Source organism: Geotrypetes seraphini, chromosome 2, assembly GCF_902459505.1.
Source record: "Geotrypetes seraphini chromosome 2, aGeoSer1.1, whole genome shotgun sequence".
NCBI lineage: Eukaryota > Metazoa > Chordata > Amphibia > Gymnophiona > Dermophiidae > Geotrypetes > Geotrypetes seraphini.
In genome coordinates, this window is record NC_047085.1 from 13,498,497 (window position 1) to 13,520,439 (window position 21,943).

The window sequence follows — 21,943 nt, forward strand, 5'->3', positions numbered from 1 at the left end:
AGCTTTGATGAGGCAAACTTTATACGATTTAATGTATAGAGTATTTTGGACTCCAGTAAGATTACAAAAACCAGACTCGACACGTTCTAATAGAAATTGGAACGTTGGATCATCTTTTATTTCACTGCCCTTTAATATTCAGATTCTGGAAGTCCATATGGAGCAAAATAATTTCGATTCTTGAAGTCCCGATTCCGTTGTCATATGGAATTATAATGTTAGGTACTTCAGTTATGAAAAATTGCCCACTAAATAGTTCCAAAGATAAACGTCTTCTCATCATGACGGTTGTGGCTTTGCAAATGATTACAAGGAAGTGGAAATAATGGGATAGGTAAAATATGCCGTTTTGGTTTGTCTATATAACCGATATGAGAAAATGCTTGCAGAAAAAATAAATGAATCACAAAGATTTATAGCAATCTGGGGTCCATTAGATTCTTATGTTAAAGAACTTTAATAATTCTGTGTACCTACCATATTACCTACCGTCTCACTGCTCCTTTTCAAGCTTCATTGGCTTCCGATAATTTCCAGAGTCCACTTAAAATGCATCTGCCTAACTTTCAAGATCCTCCACGGCATCCTTCCTCCATTAATTCCACTCTCTTGGAACTCCTCAAATCCTAATATCACCAGACCTACCCAAAAATCAAAATTATCCTTCCCCTCTTTAAAAGGCATTTCCCTCCCAGGAAAACTGGGGACTTCCCTCCCCTTCAGATTCACCGAGCTCTGGAACAACCTTACCTCCCCTCTTCGGAACCTGAGTGCTCTCCAACCCTTCCGTAAACATCTGAAAACCTGGCTTTTCTCAAAAATCTAACACTCCCTCCTCATCTGACATCCTAGCCGTTAACATCCTTCTTTCCTCTGATCTTCATCTAGCCCTTTCCTTGGAGTTCCTTTCTCATTACAATTCCTGTAAACCGTGACGAGCTCCACGACAATGGAGATGGTGCGGTATACAAACCTAAGGTTTGGTTTAGTTAGTTAGATTAAAGATTTCACATTGTACATACAAATCCAGAGAGGGGGGAGGGGATTGTTTTATTTTGTATTCATCTATAGTACATAAGTGGTTTTCAAGAATGTTATTGATGAATAATCTGTTACACTTATTGCAAGATGTGATTGTATAAAATGAATAAACAATTTAAACAGTAAAAGATTATATTTGTGCTCAGAACCGTTCTGCTATTCCTGTACCAGATTGGTTACAGAATAAGAAAAAAAGATATTACTTATCTTAAACGATGAAGCTCTTGTGATGCTATGCTGAAAATATATATTGATCCTCTTATTAGTCGCCAATCCATGCCACTTTGTGTTATGACAGGATTCCCATTGCTTAGCACTTGGAACGTTTACTTCCACTGTGAACTTGCTTGAAATTTTTGCTTGAGTGCCTGAGATCATTCAGCCTCTCAAATAAAATCCAATAAAAACATTTGTTGACATATACTTCAAGACTTGCTCATTCAAAATGATTAAATCAAAAATTTTGTCACATAAAGATCCTTGTCAATGATTCTGTAAACTTAAATACCCATCTGGTCATACCTGAAAAAAGTTCAATTCGTATCTAAACACAGCTGCGATGAGTAGAGGCTCTTTTACTTGCCTTCCTCCTCACTGGTGCTGATAACAGTTGTCCCCTGACTATTATTGATAACCGTGTTGACTTCTCATTGAGTCATTGAAAAATCCTCATAGACTGGTCTATTCACTGAAGAAATTCGACCACATCACAGAGGCATACCACGACTCACATTGGCTCCCAATACAAGCGAGAATACACTTCAAATTTTCCTGCCTACTATTTAAAGCAATAAACGGAGACAGCCCAGCCTATTAGAACAATCGACTAATTCAATCCACCTCAACCAGACATAGGAGAACTCGCGTACCATTCACACACCCTCCAACCAAAAACGTCAAAAGAAAAAAACTGTACGACAGCCTCCTAGCCACTCGAGCTGCAACACTCGACCTCCAACTCTACAGCCTACTGACCTCGACCACAGACTACAAAACCTTCAGGAAAGAAATAAAAACCCTTCTATTCAAAAAACACATAAAACCGAACTAACACAATCAGAACTGTCCCAAGCATCACCTGCAACTACTCCATATGTACTTCTAATACCATGACAATTCAAATGTAATCCTTAGCAACTCAAAGAAATGTACAAACTACTCCCTAAATACTTCTAATGTTCTGACAATCCATTTGTAATCCGCCTTGAACCGCAAGGTAATGGCGGAATAGAAATCCTTAATGTAATGTAATTATACCAAAAGCTATTCTTTCTCCTTGTTAAGTTCTTTCGGCTATACTGTGTCCTGCTTAATTATCACTCTGCTCCTTTCAAATTAAAACTTGTGATATTCAGTTGATATTAGTTATAAGTTCTGTTTCTTTCAATTCAGTAGTTTGTAGTTATTTATACTGGTAGGCCCGTATTCAGTAAACAGCGCCGGCACTGGCTGCTGCCTTAAAAGTGGCAGCTGATTGCATGTCAATCATGTGACTACGCCGTTTATAGAATTACAATTTGGGGAAAGATAGGTGCTAGAAATGTTCGCCAGAGTTTTCAAGGCCTACATTTCTGCATCTAGGGATGTGCGTTATGACACCGAATGCCACTTCTGGGGTTAGCCGTTGTAAAGCAAGAATATGAAATACTAGTTTTTTAGCCCATTACATTAACAGGTGCTAGAATAGATGTGTAGATTTAGGCATTTCTTTCTTTCTTTGTGTATGTCTTTCTCCCTGCCTCCTTTATTTCTTTCTTTCTGTCTCTCTCCCTGGCCCCCTGTCTGTCTTTCTTTCTTTCTTTCTGTCTCTCTCCCTGTTTGTTTGTCTTTCTTTCTGTCTCTCTCCCTGCCCCCTGCCTGTCTTTCTTTCTGTCTCTCTCCCTGGCCCTCTGTCCGTCTTTCTTTCCCTCTGTCTCTCTTTCTTTCTTTCTGTCTCTCCCCCCTGTCCATCAGCACCCCTTCCCTGCTCCCTCTGTCCAGCAGTAGCCCTTCTCCCTTCCTTTTACCTCCCCCCTGTCCAGGTGAAGGAGAGCCAAGAAGTAGGTTCCTACTTTGGGCCATGACACCAATAATGGGGAAAGGCTGTGGCTTACTGGTGGAGCTGCTGCCTCTGCACCTAGAGGTTGTGAAATCAAATCCCAGCGTTGCTCCTTGTGACCCCGGGCAAGTCACTTAATCTTCCAGTGCCCACCTCTTTGAATGTCAACTTTGAAATGCCAAAGCCACAAAAAGGCGGTATACAAGTCCCTATTCCCTTTCTCAACATTTATTCCTGCTAGAATACCTGGCCTTGGTCACTTATGCAGAACACAGATAAATGTCCTAATATACGCAAATGAAATCCTAAGATGACAGACTCTGCAGAGAAACAGAAAGAAATGCAGTGTAAAATATAGACAGCCGATATAAATTCTGAAAACTGACACATTTCATTCACTAAGGGCTCCTTTTACTAAGCTAAATTGCCATACACGCAAGACACTAATGCCAGCATTGAGCTGGCGTTTGTTCTAGCCGCGTAGCGTGGGTTTAGCGCATGCTAAAGTTCTGCGCGTGCTGTAAATGCTATCGCAGCTTAGTAAAAGGAGCCCTAAATTGAAAATAAAATCATTTTTCTTGCCTGGCGATTTTATTTTTCTAATCATCTTTTCCCACTTCCTTCTGTCGGTGCTCTTATCTTACAAAAGATACCTAGACCGAACACTTGCTTTCCAAGCAGGCTGAGCCACTTAATCCTATCTAAGTTTTAGAAAACTAGTAAAAACAAACTTGTTCAACCGATTTGTAACCTAAATGTTCCCATTGCCCTATCGCTTTACTCCATCTGATTTTTACCACGATCTCTTATTCCCGCTCTGTTCTCTGCCTACATGTATTGACGACTGTCCAGTGCGCCTATTCTCGCTGATTGGTTGCAGCCTGTTCCAGCCCTCTTATCCCTGTATCCACTTCATGTACTTTAAAACCTTACTTTGTACCTATCTTCGCTGACTGTCCAGCTCCTCTTATTGTAAACCGCCTCAAACTACTATGGCTTTGGCGGTATATAAGAATAAAATTATTATTATTATTATTATTATCTATGGTTCCATGTCCTTCTTATCCATTTGCTGTTTTTTTTTCCTTCTTTAATTTCTGCCCTACATCCATCTTTGGCATTAACTTTTAATTTTCAACTTTCTTCAATTTTTCTTCTTTATTCTCAAATCTATCTACTTTTCCATGTCTTCCCTTCCTTTCCTATCTATCCATGTGCACCATCTCTTCCCTTTCTCTGCCCTTCCCCTCTCCTCCCTCTTTCTTCTCCCCTATTCCCATCTTTTCTTAAACAACATTTTTTTCTATCTCTCTTCCCTTCCGCACCCCTCCCAGCCCTGTGCACATCTCCTCCCTCTCTCTCTTCTTCCTCTCCCAACCCTGTGCAGCATATCCTCCCTCTCTCTTTCCCTCTGGTGGTCTGACATATTTCTCCTCTGCTTCTCACAGTCTGGCATCTCACTCCCCAGCTCCCCTTCCCTTCTTCCCCTTTATGGTCTGGCATCTCTCTGTTCTCTTCCCCCTCTTCCCTACCTTAGTCTTTCTCCTCCTTCTCTTTCCTGTTGTGGTTTTTCTCTCTCCTTCCCTCCCCTCTCCAGTAGTCTGACATCTCTATTCTTCCCTCCCCCTCCAGTAGTCTGATATTTCTTTCCTTCCCTTTCCTTAAACCCACTGCCTTCAGCGGCCTGGAAGCTCCTCATATGCCAGTTTTCCATTTCTATATTGTTTTGGAAGAATGGCCTCCAGAATTGGAGACAGCAGTCTAGATGAGGTAATGCTCTAAGCAAGTGGGCAATGGTTGCATGTTTTCTATCTGCTTGTAACCTGGAGATGGACAGATAATTGATGCAGTCAGTATTCATCAGGACAGCTAGCACACAAAATTAGATGGCTATTTTAGTGGTAGATGTATTATTTTACCTCTAAAGGAAATGTTATCAACATGGGCTATTTTGCCACAACTTCTGCTACTTTAGCACAGGGCCCATTTTATGCAATGAGGCCTAGTTACTAATAACTGGGGTTAACAGGAAAATGACATATTTTAATTAGGGTTGCAGGAAGATTAAAAATGTTAATTGTGATTAATCATGTTGTGCATTAGCAATTAATCACAATTAATATGTAAGATATTTTTAAAGAAAATACAACAATCACAAACGACAAAAAAATTCCTGAAATCAAGCATAAACCACTTGTTTATCTGTAGTTTCCTCGCTCTCTTTCACCCATTTCCTTTCTCTGTACTTACCCTCTCAGCTTCCACCAGCCTGAGTTCCAACCTGGTCTCTTCTTTCTGTTACCTCCAGACCAATGTGTGCCCTCTTTTCTTTTCCTTCCACTCACCCCTCATATCCAGTATCTTTCTTTCTCCATCCCTCCATGCAATCAGTTTCTCAGCCTCAATCCCTTCACTGAATCTCTGTCTTCTCTCCCCACTTCTTCCCGAGTTCAACATTCTCTTCCTCGCCTCCATTGCAGTTTCTCCTTGCTCACTCTCCTTTTCCTCCTCCCCCCCATGCAGCACCTCTTGCCCTCCAAGCCCCCCTAAATCCAGGGCTTTTTCCTTCTTCCATGCCCCCCATACATAACGTGACCATTTATTTTTTTCATCAAAACGGAACATCTATTAATATTCAGTCTCGCCCCCAATCCTGCCCTAGCCCCGCCCCCAATCCCACCCTAGCCCTGCCCCCAATTTCTTCCATTCATTTTTCATGTACACACAATATCTTATTATTTCATAATGGTAACCATAAAATTTAAAAAAACACAAAGCACCTTATACGCAGAGAAAATGTTAATTATCATTTATATTTGGAAGGTTTTCAACGATGTCACCTCGGTAACTATTGGACGGATTCCTGAGGGATAAAGGGATCGTGGGATACTGAGAGAGGTGCTGGGATGTAACACAGGTATAGAAAGCTAACCAGGTAATAAGTATAGATACCCAACCAGGTCGTGCATGTGCAAGACCGGAGGGTTAGGACTTCGATGGGAAGATAGGACTCAATGGGAAACCAAGGTGGCAAGGGGGCCCCTTCTGGGATTCAGACAGGTCGTGACCTGTTTGGGCCACCGCGGGAGCAGACTGCTGGGCTGGATGGACCTAGGGTCTGACCCCGGAGGCACTGCTTATGTTCTTAACTATAGAAAAATAGACAAATATAGTGCAAAATATAGACAGCAGATATAAATTCTCTAAACTGACACATTTTTATCACTAAATTGAAAATAAAATAATTTTTCCTACCTTTGCTGTCTGGTGATTTCATGAGTCTGGTTGCGTTTCCTTCTGACTGTGCATCCTATCTTTCATTTCTTTCTGCACTCAGGCCCAACAATTGTCCCTTTCTATTCCCTCCCTCCTGCCTTCCTATGTCCTTAGTGTCCCCAGCGCCTCCTTCCTATGTCCTTAGTGCCCCCAGATCTAGTGTCAGTTCTCCTTTGTACCTTTGTTCCAGGTCTCCCTCTCTCCCTCCTCTGTTATGATCTTGCCTCTCTCTGCTCTTCCTCAGGAGCTCTCCCCCTCTGCACCTCCCAAAGTCCTGCTTCTGCCTCCTGTCTCTCCCCTTTGGTACAGGCCTTTATCTCTCTAGTCTTTCTTCTACTTACAACTCCCCTTCTTCTCTGCCATTTTCTCTCCTTCCTTCATCCCTCCTTCCTATGTCCCCTCACTGCCTTCTAGCCTTTGTCCCACCCCCTCCCAAAAAGCCTGCCGGCCTGCCTCCCCCAAAGCCAGACTGCCTGTCTCCCCCAAAGTCAGCCAGTCTGCCTGCCTACCTCCCCCAGAGCCTGACTGCCTGCCTCCCCCAAAGCCTGCCTGCCTACCTCCCCCAAAGCCTGCCTATCTACCTCTCTCCCCCAGAGCCAGCCAGCTAGCCTGCCTGCCTACCTCCCCCAGAGCCAGCCAGCTAGCCTGCCTGCCTACCTCCCCCAGATCCTGCCTGCCTGTCTCCCCAAAGCCTGCCTGCCTACATCCCCCAAAGCCTGCCTACCTACTTCCCTCCCCCAGAGCCAGCCAGCCTGCCTGCCTACCTCCTCCCCCTCCCCCCCCAGAAAACAAAAGCCTCCCTCCGGGCCCGATTTAAACTTCATCCCCGGTCCACCGCCGCTGCTCATCTGCTGCCACTACTCACACCCGGAAGCCTTCTTCCCAACATCAATTCTGACGTCGGAGAGGACATTCTGGGCCAGCCAGGCAGCGATTGGCTGGCCCGGAACGTCCTCTCCGACGTCATAATTGACGTCGGGAAGAAGGCTTCCGGGTGCGAGTAGTGGCAGCAGAGGAGCAGCGGCGGTGGACCAGGGGAGAAGTTTAAATCGGGCCTGGAGGGAGGCTTTTTTATTTTTATTTTTTTGGTGCGGCAGGGGAGGGACAGGAAGTGATCGCCTGTCCTGTTGTCCCCGCACACAGCTTCAGGACGCTGTCCCTGAAAACGGGACATTTTGGCGTCCCGAAGCTGTGTGTGGGGACAACGGGACAGGGGATCCGAAAACGGGACTGTCCCGTTCAAAACGGGACGTATGGTCACCTTATCCATACAGCATCTCTCTCACTCCTTGCTTGCCCTCCCCCTGATGCAGAACCTCTCTCCCTCCTTGCCCTGAGTCCAGAGTTTCTTTGTCTCCTTGCATCCCTAATGCATCACCTCTCTCTCCTTGCCCCCCTCAATGTAGCAACTGTGCCCCTCCTTGCATCCCCCCTTCCCCTGATGCAGTACCTCTTTCCCTCCGTGCCCAGGGTCCAGAGTTTCTTTATGTCTCCTTGTCCTCCTTGATGCAGCAACTTTCTCCCTCCTTGCTCCAAATCCAGCATTTCCTTCTTATCGCCTTGCCCCCCCCCCCAAAAAAAAAACAGCAATTCTCTCCCTCTTTGCAACCTTCTCCCACCAATGTAGCATCTCTTTCTTTCCTTGTTCTGAGTCCAGCACTTCTTTCCTTCTCCTTACCTCCCCCATGCATCACCTCTCTCTCCTTGCCCCTCTCAATGTAACAACTCTCTCCCTCCTTGCTCTCACAGATTACCTGGATCACAGCCAGAATGTACGTAAAAATGCTAGGCCATATGACCTCTAGAGCACATGTAGTCCTTCTTGGATGCCTCAAAATGAGAATGCTTCAGTAGGATCAAAAGTGCCAGCCTTCATCTTCCAAGATACACTCATTTACCTCACCTCTAACCATATTGGTGGTGGTAGGCCACAGCAACCAATTTGTTTAAGGTACTTAACAGCTTTGCTTCCATCTGTGCCCTTGACTCATTCATCTGTCTGGTTAAGAGCCAAAAGGCTGCTCTTCATCAGTCATGTTGTGTTAAGAGGGATATTTAGCTCCTTTCAACTGTTCGTACACATTCTCTGTTGCCTGACAGTTTTGATTTAGACGTAATTATAGAAACAGAAATATAGGAAAATGAAGGCAGGTAAAGACCATATGGTCTATCCAGTCTGCCTATCTCAGGGGTGTCAAAGTCCCTCCTCAAGGGCCGCAATCCAGTCGGGTTTTCTGGATTTCCCCAATGAATATGTATGAGGTCTATTAGCCATCTGATGAAAGCAGCGCATGCAGATAGACCTCATGCATATTCATTGGAGAAATCCTGAAAACCTGACTGGATTGCGGCCCTCGAGGAAGGACTTTGACACCCCTGGCCTATCTATACCATCTACCATGCCTTCCTCTCCCCTAGAGAACCTATATACCGTATTTTCACACATATAACGCGCGTGTTATACACGGTTTTTACAAACTGTGCATAACCTTGCGCGTTATACGCGTGAGCACGTTTTACAAATTTTTTTTTACATAGTTCCCCCCCCTGATGTCCGATTAACCCCCCCGCAGGACCGCTCGCACCCCCACCCCGAAGGACCGCTCGCACGCACCCGCACCCCCACCCCGAAGGACCGCTCGCACACACTCCCACCCGCACCCGCACCCCCACCCTGAAGGACCGCTAGCACCCTCACAGCCTCCCGACCCCCCCCCCTCATCACGTAGAAGCTCCTACCGGTGTCCTGCTGCTTCCTCTTGGCGGTCCCGGCCCTTCTGTGAGCCCTGCGTCTGCGCTGCTTCGTCTTCCGGTGGTCCCGCCCTTTCTCTGACGTCAGAGAGTCGGGGTGGCCAGAGGAGAGTCGGGGCAGGTGAAAGGAGAGTCGGGCGGCGACGGGAGAGTCGGGGCAGCATGCGCAGTATACGGGTGCGCGCGGTATATAAATTTTTTTTTACATATATGTCGGTTTCCCACGCGCTATACCCATGTGCGCGTTTTACACGGGTGCGCGTTATCTTTGTGAAAATACGGTACTTAAGCTTTCTTGAATTCAGATACTGTTTTCTTTTCCACTATCTTCACCAGAATTGACCACCCTTTCTGTGAAGAAGTATTTCCTCAGGTAACATATGAGTCTACCCCCTTTCCCCTTCATCCTATGCCCCCCTTGTCTAGAGCTTCCAATTAAGTGGCACTGATTTATTTCAGTGAACAGGAAGTACAGGATCCTTCCAGCCGTGTCACCTATGTTGCTTCATTAGTGTTCTAATAACTTGCAGTGCCACTTTCTGACTACTGGAGGTACAAATCCTCTCTCAGAAGGGATCTGAGCATTGGAAAGAGCTGTAGTTTTCTCATTTTCATATGTTTTTCTGCTAAATTTTGTTGCAGATTGTTGCTGTTGAACAGAATGCGCCAAATGCCCTTGAGTGGCAGATCCCAGCAGTTGCAGCAGAGATGGAAAAGCCGGGGACTTCGCTGTATCGGAGGTGTCATGTACAGGGTATCAGCCAATAAACTCTTGAAAACCTCCAGCGCTCCTAACAAATCGAGTGACTTGGGCAACAGAAGCCTCAGCAGAGCAGGTAGGATTTCAGACATGATCAAGGCTCCAGCTAGGCGTGAGGACAGCGATAGACTCTTGATCCTCTAGAACAGTGGTTCCCAACTCTGTCCTGGAGAATCCCCAGGCCAGTTGGGTTTTCAGGATAGCCCTAATGAATATGCATGGAGCAGATTTGCATGCCTGGCACCTCCATTATATGCAGATCTCTCTCATGCATATTCATTAGGGAAATCCTGAAAACCCGAATGGCCTGGGAACCACTGCTCTAGAACACAGCTCAGTTGGTGGGGCCTAAAATGCGGGGGTTGGATTGTGTTTATAGAAGTCAGTGAAGAAATATAGAGCCTGCTATTCATAAACCACCAAGCTCCTGTTTTCAGCCAAACTGAGGAGCTTATGTTTTAAGCTGAACTTATGTTTTATGCTGAGCTTATGTTTTAAGCTTAATTTAGGAGCTTAAAAGTTCTGCTCTTAAATTTAGCCCTAGATTTATCAGTTTGATCTGTGAGCCTAGTGCTGAAAATCAGTGCTAAACTCCTAACTTTTTTTTCCTGTCCTGAATCCACTCACTTTTATGCTCCGAAATTTAAGAGTTTTCAATTATAGTTAAATTTTGAGTTAAAAGTTATATGACTCGGCCTAGCAAATTTTCAGAGGCCGTTAGGAGCGTAAATTCATAATATTTATGCATTTATTTAAGTGAATTTGCCCTCCTCACATGTCCAAAATAGGACACAGGAATGAACATCAAGCAATTGAAAGAAGCCATGGAAAACAGGGAAGCATAGCCAGGACTGGCCTAAAGAGTATTCGACACGGCTGAATGGCCAGTAGTATTTTAAGATCCTGTTTTTTGCCCTACCACATTGTTGTCTAAGGTGAGATATGAGTACAAAACAAGAAAACCACCTTGAATCATATAATATAGAAATAAAAATTTAAGAAAAACCAAATTACAGCCAATTGCAAGAAAACTGCCGCTATGTAAATGTAACATTATCTAAACCAGTGGTTCCCAACCCTGTCCTGGAGGACCACCAGGCCAGTCGGGTTTTCAGGCTAGCCCTCATGAATATGCATGAGAGAGATCAGCATATAATGGAGGTGCCAGGCATTGCAAATCTGCTCCATGCATATTCATTAGGGCTAGCCTGAAAACCCAACTGGCCTGGTGGTCCTCCAGGACTGGGTTGGGAACCACTGATCTAAACAACTAGATAAATTCAAAACCAAGCTAAAAACGTTTTTTATTTCATGATGCATACCAAAATTCCGGATTAGATGCTTTTTCTTCCATTTTTTAATTGCTCAAAACAACCGCTTTTATGAAGTGACCTCCCTCCCCTTTTTGTTCTCTCCCTTCCCCTTCCTACCTCCCTTTTATTTTTATTTTGACTTCGATGTAATTTAAAATCTTCCCCTCCCTCAGTGCCTATCGTACCTGCTCTGTCCATATCTTTGTCTGGTTTTTATGTTCCTTCAGATATTAGTTTGGTGTTCGATATATCAAATTGTAAATAAACTTGGAAACTTAGAGTACAGCCAAAAGTAAGAGCAATGAGGAACGTTAAAACAAACGATCAAATAGAGCCTTCGTCAAGCCCAGCTAATATCACGAACAACTTCCAAATTCTCAGTTCGAGATGTAACATAAAAAGTGAATTGGCACTTAAGTGGATATAAGTACCAGGAATTGGGATTGACAAGCACTATTTGGCAGACACGCCTCTCTTCTAGAACATGCACACTTCCCTCGTGTGCAACTGAAGAGGACATGGGCATCTCAAGCGTGCAACTAATGGTAATAGGGTCATTCTGCACCCCAGCGCCATTATTTTTGCGCTGGCATTTATGCCAGGTTTCAGCCCAAAGTTTGGCACCCAATCTGCATTAAAGTAGTATTTTGCAAAGGGCGCTGTGTGCAGAATGCCAGTTTAGCACAGAGTTGGTACCTACCTTTGGGTCCCATTTACTGAATTTACCCCTAAATGCTTAGAATGGCAGGTATTGCTCTGGTTTGGGTTCTTTTCTTATGGGGAGATCACATTTTACCCTCGTTAGCCCCTCACCCTACTGAAGAGTGTGGCGTAGTGGTTAGAGCTTCAGCTTCAGCACCCTGAGGTTGTGGGATCAAACCCCACACCACTGCTCCTTCTGTCCCCGGGCAAGTCACTTAATCCTCCACTGCTCCAGGTACATTAGATGGATTGTGAGCTCACTGGGACAGACAGGGGCAAATGCTTGAAGGACCTGTATGTAAACTACTTTGAGTGTGGTTTTATAACTACAAAAAGGCAGTATAGAAGTCCCAACCCCTTACCCTGATGTCATAATGCCTCATTCCACCAATAAGAGCCAACCGCATCAGTGATGTCACAATGGCTGGATTGTTCTATACTTGGCTCACTTCTAATATTGGAGGAGATTGTGGCTCAGTGGTTAAGGCTACAGCCTCAGCACCCTGAGGTTGTGGGTTCAAATCCCATGCTGCTCCCTCTGACCCTGGGCAAGTCGCTTAATCCTCCACTGAGCCCACCAGGACAGACAGGGGCAAATGCTTGAAGAACCTGCATGTAAACTACTTTGAGTGTGGTTTTATAACTACAAAAAGGCAGTATAGAAGTCCCAACCCCTTTCCCTGATGTCATAATGCCTCATTCCACCAATAAGAGCCAACCGCATCAGTGATGTCACAATGGCTGGATTGTTCTATACTTGGCTCACTTCTTATATTGGAGGAGATGGTGGCTCAGTGGTTAAGGCTACAGCCTCAGCACCCTGAGGTTGTGGGTTCAAATCCCATGCTGCTCCCTCTGACCCTGGGCAAGTCGCTTAATCCTCCACTGAGCCCACCAGGACAGACAGGGGCAAATGCTTGAAGAACCTGCATGTAAACTACTTTGAGTGTGGTTTTATAACTACAAAAAGGCAGTATAGAAGTCCCAACCCCTTTCCCTGATGTCATAATGCCTCATTCCACCAATAAGAGCCAACCGCATCAGTGATGTCACAATGGCTGGATTGTTCTATACTTGGCTCACTTCTTATATTGGAGGAGATGGTGGCTCAGTGGTTAAGGCTACAGCCTCAGCACCCTGAGGTTGTGGGTTCAAATCCCATGCTGCTTCCTTTGATCCTGGGCAAGTCACTTAATCCTCCACTGCCCCGGTTACATTAGACAGATTTTGAGCCCACCGGAACAGACAGGGAAAATGCTTGAAGTACCTGTATGTAAAACCGCTTAAGGCACTTTGTCCAGGCAGTCTATAGAAAAAGCCCTGTCCCTTTCTCAAACCCTTTCCCTATGTGAAGTCTAATAGGAAGGCTTGTCCCTTTTTAATCTGTATTTGCAGTTTCAGCATTCGCGGTTTCGATTATTCACGGTTTTTAGCTTGCTGGCCCCTCCCTCCAAATTACATCAGCTTGCATAGAGAAAATCGCCGATTCCCAGCACTTTCTTCACCATGTTTTGCCTCTCCTTCAGGAACAGGCCAGGTCTCCCACCATGTTATTTGCGGTTTCACCCTATTCACGATGGTTTTTAATAGAAAACAGCGAATAACATATGAGAAAGTTATTCACAGTTTTTCTGTATTTGCGGTTCTGTTAATCCCCTGTCACAGCGAATACGGAGGGAGAAGTGTATCTGTTTTGTTTGTCTTATGGAACAGAGCAGAAAAACAGGAGGTGTGAATGACTTTCCAGTATATATTCCCCAATGTGGGAAGAATGTGGTGTTCAAGTTTTTGAGTTGTATATGTAAAGGCTGAGTCATGTGAGAACAAGTAGGGATGGTGGAATAGGATGATTTCAGTGCAGGACGTTTCAACACAGCTGTGATGAATCATCCTCTCTGCAATGAATGTGCCCTGGCGTCTCTCTTTTCCATCTCCCCTTCCCCTTCTCCTCTCCGTTCCCCCGCCATTGCCTGTCCTCCTCTCCTACAGCCGATGCCTCTTCTCTCTGTCCCCGTCCCCACCCCACCCCCGGCTGGTGCCTCTCCTCCTCTTGAAAAGTGCTGGCACATCTTCCACCCCCTGCTTGGCCAACTTTGGCTCCCTTCTGACATCACTTCCTTGTCATGGGACCAGGACATGACGTCAAAGGAGAGATGAGGTTGGTGCAAGCAGGGGATCAAAGATGCTATTCACGCCGGTGAACTTTTCAAGAGGTATGCGGAGGGGGCACTCCTACTTTTAGGGGTGTGTGGGGGCATAGCCCCCTACAAAAGGTCAGATATGTGTGGGGGAGGGGGGCGCTGTGAGGGATGCACCTACAAGAGGTCAGGTGCTGCTGAATCGGCCGAGACCCCCGTGGATGGTGTGGTATAGAGAGCGCTCTTGTGTGGTTCTAATACTGGCTCTCTTTTTCACTGCTTGAGGCTGATGTCTCAAAGATCATTGTAAGCCAACAGGACAGGAAGGTTTGAGATGTTAAGCCACTGGGATGAGGGATGCAGGTATGCCTTGCCATGTGCAGATCCCTTGATACACCTGTGTGAGCAATTAAGGAGAGAGTGGAGTGCGGATATGGCTTAAAAGCTTTTCGTTGTCTTCACTCCTTAAAGTGTGCACCTTCCTGAGGTATGAGACTGTATACTACTTGTGGAGAAGATTTGAGCAAAGATTTTTGGGTTTTTTTACTCTTGAATTCCTCCACCCTGTTTCAGATGTTTGTAACGTCTGCAAAGTGACTTTACATATTCACATATGCATAAGAAGTGTCATACGTTTTATAATGAAGCAGTTAACATGTTACACACCAGCGAGCAGAGGCTGACCTGAAACCCCATAGAAAAGGGAGTTTATCCTCAAATGCAAGCTCCAATTCCTTTTGTTTGCCTGAGGCAGCAATATCTTGTTGATGGAAAATGTTCTAAGTCCTGAGCAGGTGCGATTTGTACTCAAATTCCAGAAGCACACATCTCCCGTCATGGAAAGTCGAGCTGTCAGTATGAGTAAACAGATCAGAAAATAAGAACCATCTTATTTATTAAAGCGCAGACCTGAAGAGAGAAGGATGGGCAAGGGATTTCCATTATTCTGACATCCCCCAGGATAAGAGCAGCAGCCGAGAGGGTGGGCGCTGGGCCCAAAGGGAGCTCGGAAAAGGCGTCTTACACAGCTGGCCGAATAGCGAAAGCTTTATGGAGCTCCTCTGCTCTTAGGCATAGCAGATGAATCAGGGCTGTGCACCTGGGGTCAACTGATTGCTGAAGGCTCAAATCTGAGTAAAAGTGGCAGTCTCGAGAACTTCAAAACATAATTAAACCCTTGCCCGTGCGGGGAGGGTCAAAAAAAGTTTGGAAACTTCTTTTTGTGATTAATGGAAGCCCAGAGATAACCTAGTAATCAGAATATATTTTTATAAAACTTTTCAGTCTCCCCAGGGAGACAGCAGGATCTGCCTTGAATGCCTTTTCACAATTATAAAACTGATTTATGGTAAAAAGGTTCCTTGTGTTATTTTCCGTTGTAGAATCCCAGTTGACTTATTAATGCTAATGATAAAGGAGCAGCACCACAGAAGGCAGAGCAAGGGGGGAAAAAGAGCTGGGTAAACGTCTTCTCCTGCCTCCAGATTTCAGGGTGGTCTCTCTCAGGTCAGGGAGGAACATTGCCGCATATTGAGTTAATCAGAAGTATGGATTGCTTGAAAACTTAATTAATTTTTTTTCCCTAAGCACTGGGGAGGTTGCAGCTGATCTGTATACTGCTTCCAGGATTCAGAGGAGAGTGTGTGGTGCAGTGGTTAAAGCTACAGCCTCAGCACTCTGGGGCTGTGGGTTCAAACCCACGCTGCTCCTTGTGACCCTGGGCAAGTCACTTAATCCCCCCCTCCACTGCCCCAGGTACAATAGATAGATTACACTGGCCAACACTCATTTTGGTGCCTCAAATGTTAGACCTGTTTCTGAGTATATTTGACCTGCTGATTCCAAAAAATGGCACCACTTTTCTCCTCTAGTTTTTGATACAGAACATCAGAATATTTTAATGTAGTATTTAAATTAATATCTTTTAAGCATGAAGGAGACATTAAAAATTAAAAGAAAAGTGTACAACATGAAAAGCTACTTATTTCATACCAAAAGCACAAACTGTCCAGTCATTCGACATACAAGAAGCTCCTTTTGTAAGACTTCAGAGATTGGGATCTGCCAGGACAATCCCACGTAAGATTCCACATCCCGTCTTCCTTGGTACCTGGCTTCCATTGTTTTTATGTTTTGGTGAAATTTTTCCCCTTGCTCTTCGCTTATGTCACCAAGGTTCTCTGGAAAGTGATCTAAGTGACGGTGCAGATAAAGGACTTTAACACTCACGTTAGAAAGAGCATATCCTCTACTAATTGGGTGTAGTTGTCAGCCTTCTTGTTGCCAAGAAAGCTCTTCACACCAAGAATAGATGAAGACCAGGCATTGATGCTATGAAATGTGGGTCATTTATAAGTTGTCTGATCTGTAGACCATCGAAAATTCCTGCCTTCAGTTTTTCCATGGTATGTCCAGGTAACATATGCACTCTGTATTCAATGCACGAACCGTCTTTATTCAAAGCCTTTACAAATCGTTTCATCAGGCCTAGCTTTATATGTAGTGGTGGCAGTATTATTCTATCTCATGCTACCAAACCTTCATTAATTACATTTTCTCCTCCAACCACCATATATTCCCTCGAAGGCCAATCTTTTTATACCCAATGTTCCTGTTTGGCTCTACTATCCCAAAGGCATAAAAAGCAAGGATACTTTGTGTAGCCACTTTGTTGACCAAGACGAAAATTAACCATCTTCAAGTCTACACAAATCACCCATTGATGTTCTTGGTAATTTATCTTTTCCAAGACTAAAGAGATGGTCTTGTACTCTTCTTTCATCCTGGTGGAGTGACCGATTGGAATAGAACCATATTTGTTGCCGTATCTTAGAAACTAGAGCTGATGTAGTCTGTCCAGTGCAATTTTCTGAATCAGCACCCCAAATAAGCCCAAGAACAGGTCAAGAAACCCAAGGTACCAAGAATATTTTTGGGTTGGCCTGTGTTATGAGCCCTCCAGGACAGATAGGGAAAATGCTTGAAGGATTTGTATGTAAACTGCTTTAAGTGTGGTTGTATAAGTGCAAAAATGTGATCTACAAGTCCCAATCCCTTTCCCTTTCATATGCTCAACCAATGGATCACCTGTAGTACAAACTACAGGAGCACCTCTGGCATAGATAGGATGATGCCTTTTACTTAAAGACAAGTTTTTGGCAAGAAAGATGATGTCATAAATTTTAAGTGAATCATAAAAACCATTGAAATAATAGTTTGAAGGGGGAAAGGGTGTATGTTTGTGTGTGTGGAGAGGAGGCAGGTTGACAGGTGATCAGAAAGTGACATTTTCAAATTGGAGTTGTTCTCAGTTTCTAAACCAGCCTGACTCAGTCATTGGTACTGTTGAAGTTCCCTCCCTCCTGGGACTCTAATCATTGCCTCCAGAGCCTCCCCATCTGAAAGGATTTGAAAAAGAATAGCTGAATTAATTTTGCACACCAGAAATATATTGCTGTAAATAATACAAAGAAGGCTACAATCATACGTTGAGAGGATATATGATTCAGGTCTACAAAATCCTGAGTAGTAGAGAATGGGTAAACGTGAATTGATTTTTTTTTACTCTTTCAAAAAGTATAAAGTCCAGGGAACACTCAATGAAATTACATGGAAATATTTTTAAAACAAATAGGAGGAAATATTTTTTTCCACTTTGGAACTTATGCCAGAGGATGTAGTAACAGCAATTAAAGGTTTAGACAAATTCCTGGAGGAAAAGTCCAAAGTCTGCTATTGAGACAGACATTACATTACAATACATTACATTACATTAGTGATTTCTATTCCGCTATTACCTTGCGATTCAAGGCGGATTACATTCAAACTAAAAACAAGAATTACATTCAAAATTTGAAAGAATAGAATAAGCGATGATATAAAATTTTTAAGGTAATAAAAAAAACCAAAAAAAAAAAAAACGTTGGGTAAAGAGTTACCAACTGGAAGTAGAAGTATTTAGGAGATAAGAATGGGGTGAATTATGTGGTTTTAGATAACATTAGGTAAATAGAAGAATATTAGAGAGTCCTAAGGGTATAGAGAGTGTTGGATGTTGGGTTGGGATTAGTCGTGCTGGATAGGCTTTATGTGTTTTTTGAAGAGTATGGTTTAGTATCTCTCTTGAAGGTGTTGTAGTTTGTAGTTGAAGATAACAGGGTGGTGATTTGTCTGTCCAGTTTAGCTGCTTTGGAGGCTATTAGGTTGTCATAAAGTTTTTTTCGTTTGACATTTTTGGATGATGGATGAGAGAATAGTGAGTGGGTTCTTCTGTGTCTGGTTGAGGAGGATTGATTTAGTCGGTTATTCCAGTAGGTTGGGCTTTCTCTGTTGATAGCCTTGTAAAGTAAGCAGTAGAATTTGAAGTGCACTCTCGCTTCTATTGGAAGCCAGTGCGAGTCATGGAATGCCTCTGTGATATGGTCATATTTTTTTAGTGAATAGACAAGTCTTAGGGCTGTATTCTGTATTGTCTGCAGTTGCTTTATCATGATCGTGGGACATGGTAGGTATAGTATGTTGCAGTAGTCTATCATCCCAAGGATAAGAGATTGTACCAATAGAAGGAATTGCTTCTTTTCGAAGACATGGTGGAAGCCACTGCTTGCCCTGGAATCAGTAGCATGGAATGTTGCTACTATTTGGGATACTGGAAAATTGCTACTCATTGAGATTCTTCATGGAATGTTGTTCCTCTTTGAGGTTCTGGAATGTTGCTACTCCTATTTGGGATTCTTGAATCTTGCTACTCATTGAGATTCTTCATGGAATGTTGTTCTTCTTTGAGGTTCTGGAATGTTGCTACTATTTGGGGTTCCAGAATCTTGCTTCTCTTTGAAATCCTGCATGGAATCTTGATACTCTTTAGGGTTCTGTAATGTTGCTACTATTTGGGTTTCTGCCAGGTATTTATGACCTGGTTGGCCACTGTTGGAAACATAATTCTGGGCTAAATGGACCACTGGTCTGACCCGTATGACCATTCTTATGTTCTTCCCCTGCATGGCTTTCCAGAAGATCTTTTGCATTCCGTTTCAGAAAGAGCAAAACAACATCTGACATTCTTCCTCCATAGGAGAGGCATATAGAAAGCACCTTTTCTATTTCAGCCTCTGATGGTTCATCGTTATAAGCCAAAACGAGGATATACAGGAAAGGCTTCCAGACATGGAGGCCATCTTTCCAGAGATGAAGTCAAAGAAGGGGTAAACCTTATTTATGATCAATGCATCAGATGCTTTCTGCAGCCTGCTATCAGGAGGCATCAGTGGCCCAGTGAAAAAGCATCTTTATCTTCCAAAAAGGAGTGAACTTTTTTTGTCTGCTTGCCTCTATGAACAGTGGGGCTCAGTTTCACGTATCGCACAAAACCAAGGACAGGTCCTTGACTGGATCCAAAGCTAATCTAATCTAATGCTTAGTTTTGTATACCGAGACTTCAATCCAGGAAAGCTCAACTCGGTTTACAGTAATTAGGTTAAGGTAGTGAAAGCTCACAGGACTGAACAACAGAAATCACATACTCTAAAGCAGTGTTCTTCAACCACTGGTCTGTGGACCGGTGTCGGTCCACAAAGATTTCCTGCCGGTCCGTGCAGGCGGCACCGATAAGCTGGGTACGGGCAGAAAAACTAAAGTGTGCCACTGAGGTATCGGAGCTAGTATCTGCCTAGTTGCTAGAGTTGGGCCTGACGCATGGCTGGTGCTGAAGAAGGGATGGAGGGGTGACTTGCTCCACTCCCAGCGCGGTTACAGAGTTAGCGGTTTTTGTAACGTTGCTCTTTTGCGTCCATCACTTGTACTTGGGTTTAACTTGGTCCCAAGGGCTGTGCGAGTGATGTCAGCCTCATCGTCCCGACTTCTCTTTCGTGTTGATATATAGAGGGGCGCCGGTTTCTTTTTCTTTCCCTACTATTTCCTGTCAAGCAGGCTCTGCATTTTGTGGTGCACTTCTCACAGGTTCACTTTCACCCATTGTGAATAAACTTTGCTCCCCGAGGGTTGCACCTTCCTATTATCATTATTTTTTTTGGGGGGGAGGGGTTAATTTATTTTCTTTGTCTAGTTGGCAGGATAGGATTTAAACCCCTGAATCTTTTGCCCCATAATTCAGCACTTTTGGAAGCGAATAATATATTATATGTCAAAGATAATTGGAAGATCTTAGTGCTGTTCTCCTTCCCTCTTTATTTTAGATTTGCCAGAAGCTTTTGGCCATTTGCCAAAAGGACATAAGATGCTTTGTAGGAAAATGAGTCTATTGGCTAGAAAATGTATACTTCAATACTGGACGATCCCTGACCCTCCGAGGTTTTGGCATTGGCGGAACCAATTACATCGGTTGGCCATTTGGGAAGCTAGAGATGCTGGAATGATAAGAAAGCGAAAAATGTTGTTTCTACAGATCTGGGATTCATATTTGCAAGCTTTGCATCCTAAGGGCCGTAGTGCGATTTTAATTTGGGTCTCTTAATTGGGCTTCTATTTAGTTGAATGAATTAATATTGGTGTGTTTTGATGAGGTGGGGTAGAGAGTACCATTGGGTGGGGTGGGATGGTAGAGGTTATTGAAAGGTTCAAACACTTAGTCACATATAGGTAAAGTGGGGGTTTATTGAAAGTAGAATATGTATATTACATTATTATATTTGATACATTATTGTTGTAAACAGTGCCCTGATGTTGTATCTGATGATGTTTGCATCAATAAAACTGTTTGAATCTAAACCCCTGAATCACATTGCCGACTTGGTGCTTGAAGGCCAAGAGGGATGGAGCAGGGTTTGGATCTTCAACCACCAGTCCACGGACCGGTGCCGGTCCACAAAATTAGTCTTTTATTTCCACCGGTCCAAAGTGCTCTAAAGTGTGGGGTCTGAGCCTGAAAGCTAGTCACTTCCTGAACTCATCACTCTGCTACGCTGCTTAATAAAGTGGCTTTGATCTCTTGATGCTTTTGCATGCTTTCATATTTCTGTAGTATGACTGGCTCAGTCTCTTTTGGACTGTTGTAAACCGGATGCGCATTTGGGTAAAAGCAGACAATAAATTGCCTAAACAGATAAAAATCTGCGTTTATTGTTTTTTTTTAAATATATATTTCTTTATTGAGCAAACCAGTACACACATAACATAACAGAGTAAAGGGACACACTGTGAGCACAGCCACTAATGTGCCCTCATTTATACCTGTCTGCTGGAGACCTAGATTGGGTCAGGCCTGGTGTCCAGGCTGACGTGTCTTCTCTGCCCTCTTTTCATCTTCTCCCAACGCTGTGTACACTTTTGCTCTTCAACCCACAGTGACCACAGGGAGTTCCTTGGCCCTGTACAATATCAGAAGGCTGCCAGAAGTGATAAAAAAGTCATCTGTCTTCCTAAGTGAGGGAGAAACCATTGTGTTTTCTGCTGCCCAAGCATGACTGCTCTGGTTTTGAGCCCTCCCTCTGACCATTTTCACTCCTTGTATAACCCCTTGGAATATTAGAATTACAACAGATTTAGTCTAAGGAAATATTTATGAGAATTTGCTGCCACTTTCTGGTGGTTTGCCTTAATAATGAAGAGCTTTTCATCCACCATGTGTGCATTTGCTATCTGTGCTCCTTGCAGTTACGAGTAGGAACTACTCATGCTACATGCTATAGACCCAGCGGGTTCCAGTCCTACCTTCACCACTCACTTTGTCACCATCTGAAAATGAAGCAGGTTCACTGTACGCTTCTCCCTCCGTATTTGCTGTGATAGGAGATTAACAGAATCGCAAATACAGAAAAGCCACAAATAACTTTTTCATATGTTATTCACAGTTTTCTATTAAAAACCATATTGAATTTGATGAAACCGCGAATAACATGGCAAAACACAATGAAGAAAGTGCTGGGAATCGGCGATTTCTCTATGCAAGCTGACATAATTTGGGAGG

The 21,943-nt window shown here is 43.8% G+C and overlaps 1 protein-coding gene across 1 annotated transcript in view; it reads left to right on the forward strand.

The window, feature by feature from the left end:
- The window catches only part of ZC3H3 (zinc finger CCCH-type containing 3), a 577,187-nt gene that overhangs the window by 365,930 nt on the left and 189,314 nt on the right, over positions 1 to 21,943 (forward strand). The window contains exon 5 of the mRNA XM_033934356.1: positions 9,749 to 9,942. Within this exon, the coding sequence (XP_033790247.1) occupies positions 9,749 to 9,942 (194 nt within the window). The remainder of the gene's footprint in view (positions 1 to 9,748; positions 9,943 to 21,943) is intronic.